The sequence below is a fragment of the Limulus polyphemus genome, unplaced genomic scaffold, assembly GCF_000517525.1.
Source record: "Limulus polyphemus unplaced genomic scaffold, Limulus_polyphemus-2.1.2 Scaffold12017, whole genome shotgun sequence".
Classification (NCBI taxonomy): Eukaryota; Metazoa; Arthropoda; class Merostomata; order Xiphosura; family Limulidae; genus Limulus; species Limulus polyphemus.
Genome location: NW_013677627.1, coordinates 4923 through 8418, shown reverse-complemented (window position 1 = coordinate 8418; position 3496 = coordinate 4923). Strand labels below are relative to the sequence as shown.

The 3496-nt window shown below is 29.9% G+C and overlaps 1 protein-coding gene across 1 annotated transcript in view; it reads right to left on the bottom strand.

Moving 5' to 3' along the window:
- Window positions 1–3496, bottom strand: part of LOC106476899 (plectin-like) — a gene marked incomplete at both ends in the record, with an annotated part of 11713 nt that overhangs the window by 4604 nt on the left and 3613 nt on the right. The window contains 6 exons of the mRNA XM_013937518.1: window positions 511–639; window positions 770–944; window positions 1428–1591; window positions 2238–2331; window positions 2758–2888; window positions 3231–3326. Coding sequence (XP_013792972.1) covers window positions 511–639; window positions 770–944; window positions 1428–1591; window positions 2238–2331; window positions 2758–2888; window positions 3231–3326 — 789 coding nt within the window. The remainder of the gene's footprint in view (window positions 1–510; window positions 640–769; window positions 945–1427; window positions 1592–2237; window positions 2332–2757; window positions 2889–3230; window positions 3327–3496) is intronic.

Here is a 3496-nt window from a genome sequence, read left to right as displayed (position 1 = left end):
ATATAGTCTGTAGTTTTGATATATAATTATGATACAAATGTTCATCTATATAGAGTCTGTAGTTTTGATATATAATTATCATACATATGTTCATCTATATATAGTCTGTAGTTTTGATATATAATTATGATACAAATGTTCATCTATATAGAGTCTGTAGTTTTGATATATAATTACGATACAAATGTTCATCTATATAGTCTGTAGTTTTGATATATAATTATGATACAAATGTTCATCTATATAGAGTCTGTAGTTTTGATATATAATTATCATACAAATGTTCATCTATATAGTCTGTAGTTTTAATATATAATTATCATACAAATCTTCATCTATATAGTCTGTAGTTTTGATATATAATTATCATACAAATTTTCATCTATATAGAGTCTGTAGTTTTGATATTGATCAACTTTCAGAGGATAAAATAATATATGATAAGGTAACAATGTCAACTGGCATAGTTCGTAAATTGACCAATCAGATTTAAGATACGAGACACCTTACCTTTCTCATACCACACTGATCTACGTTCTTCTGAAACTGATCAATTGTTCTATGTTCTGTCTGATGCTGCTCTAATAGTGACTTGACACTTGCTAGGTCATTTCCGAAGTTGGCTTCTTCTATAAATTTCTAAAAGAACAAAACACACGTATTATGAATACTGATAACTTATTTTAAGCAACACACAGCAAAGAGTAGTAAAAGGATCCATCAATATGCATCAATAAATGTACAATTTAGATTTTGAATCTGTACTTACAAGCTTAGAACTGACCCACTCGATACAGTCTTGAAGAAACTTAAAAGCTTCATTGGTTTCAACCAATTGTTTTTCTGTCAGTGGTTTGGCTTTCTTCATTTTCTGAAGGGTGACCATGATACGTGTTGTAAACTGGACGTGTATGTTGGACCATCTCTGGTGGAGGTTCTGTACACTGATATCACAAAACGTATGTTGAATATAAATATTAATCACATGTTGTGTCAGAGAAACATAGTACTTTTCACTAACAAAACAAACATGCAACAATAAACAAGAGGAAAAAAAGTAACTCCAATAAATGTTTGGTCAACAATAACATACACACCAATATCTTATCTTTACCTCTCTAATAATCACTGAAGTCCAACGTAATCAAAATTTTACTTCATGTACTAATGACTAATAATGAATAGTAAATAGTTCAGAATGTAATCAGTGATGTACTGAAAATATATATATATAACATTTTCTCAATTACAAAATGCCTATGCTGAAAGATACTTCAATCTATAAGAATATGGAAACATGATTTCTCTATACAGTACTTAAACTGTTGGCCACTGATCACTGATGTCGAGTTCCTCTAGGTTAGAGTAATAAAAAGTTATCGTGCACGAGAAGGAAGTTATTTACTACTTATAAAGTAATGTCTCACCGTCTGTGCAACTCTGGTGCCTGGTGGTAGCGACCATCTCGTAAAGTTTGCACATCTTGAAACAAAGTCTTGATACTGCTTTCTATGCTTTTAAGTTCCTGTTCTAGCTCCTCACAGATATGCTTTGCTTCGGAAGGCTCCAATCGCTGTATCCTTTTCTCTTCCTGTAAATCAAGAAACCTCTCCATCAGTCTACCAGATTTATATTTTATATAAGTAATATGTGAGGTGTTAAAATATCAGACATATACTGTACGTCATAAAAAAACAACTGAACTATAGGAAAAACTCAATCAGTTTGTTCAAATATTACCAGAAATGAAAACAGATTGTAACAAACTCTGATACCCTTTCACCTTTATGACATTACACAGAAGGAAATTCAATAACCTCTGCTAATTTAGTTTCCTTCAGACATGAAGTAAATTAATAATAATTAACCCCTAATATCCTTGTTTATTTCAAAACCTTCACAAAAGAAAAATGACAATAACTAACCGTTGGTATATTGTTAATCGTCTTAGAAATGTTAAGATAAAAGCTGATACTTGTGGTACGGTGTTATTTACTTTAGAAATTTTTAACTACAAACTGATAATAAATGACTTTGATAACATTTCTAAGATAAATAACAATAATTAAATACTAAATGATTGTCAGTATATTAATTAACTTAGAAATGTTAAAATAAAAACTAATAAATTTTGGTATATTGTATTTTTGTAATTACACAAAAATATCAAAGAAACTGATTATAATAAAGAGCTTCTGAAATTTGATTAAATAATACCAATTATAATAATAACTAACCTCTGATAATTTTGTTTCCATTTCGTTAAGTCGACCTTCACATTGCTTTGTTTGCCTGTGTACTTTCTCCGCAAGGCGTTGCAGTTTCTCTAATCTGGATTAAGCCAAAAAAAGGTAATTCATCAAATTATAAACTTAGGACAAGAACTGAAAAATACATATACATAGCTTTTAAATTATACTTACATGCTCTGGACTACAGATTTGTAAAAAATTCAGAGAAACATACAAATAGTTTTATTTTTCAAAGACTTTAACTTTGAGGCTTTCTAACATAAAGACCTTTATGAACACTTGAATGCCACCAGTAGAATATCTTTATATGAAAAATCTGTTATTTATTTTGCTTATCAGGCTGAAGTTTGAAGTAATTATATACAATAGAATCAAATTAATATCATTTTTGTAAATTTACTTTTCCTCCTAAATATATTTTTTTTTTTTATAGAATACCATAAATTTTAATTCCATTGTTTATACCAAGATAATGATATAACGAATGAAAATGAACACTACTAACCGGCTGATTTCATCACGAATTGCCAGGTCACGTTCTTCAATAGTAGACAACAGCCGATCCCAATCCCTCTCAAGGGAATCACTCTGAAGTTCGGGCTCTATATCCAGATGTCCTGAATCCCTAAATATCTTCTGAAGTACAAATTTAAAACACGATTGTTAAAAACTTTATGGCTGATTTTAATAAGTGTTTATATACTCTTTACTTTTCTATGTTTCCTCAAGTTCTAAATATTTAAAAATCTTTTGCTTCTTACAAATATTGTATACAGTTTCTATTTTCCCTGTTTTCATTCCCTTCATATATACTTTGTTTACATTCCTATGTATTTCTAACACTTACAACTGTGAACTAAGAGCACAAATAGTTTTCACTACAGACTTATATCCCTAAAATCCGGGGTTCAAATCCCCACACTGGACACAAGAGATAGCCTAATGTGGCTTTGCTCTAAAACAAACAGTTTTTTTTACCTGCAATTCTCGATACATATGAGAAAGCTTCTGTTTCTCGTGTTGTTTTGGGGGAACATCTTCATTTCGAAATCTGGTACACTCACTCAATAAAGACTACAGAGAGAGGAAGACACGGGTTAAGTTACAAATATACATTCAGAGAGATGTAGAGATGATAACACAACAAGAAGTTAATAGAACATCTAAGCAATTTTGTTTTCTATTAATCATTGAATATACAAAAAACATTAAAAAGTGCAAGAAAAATAGTAAACTAATCGTAT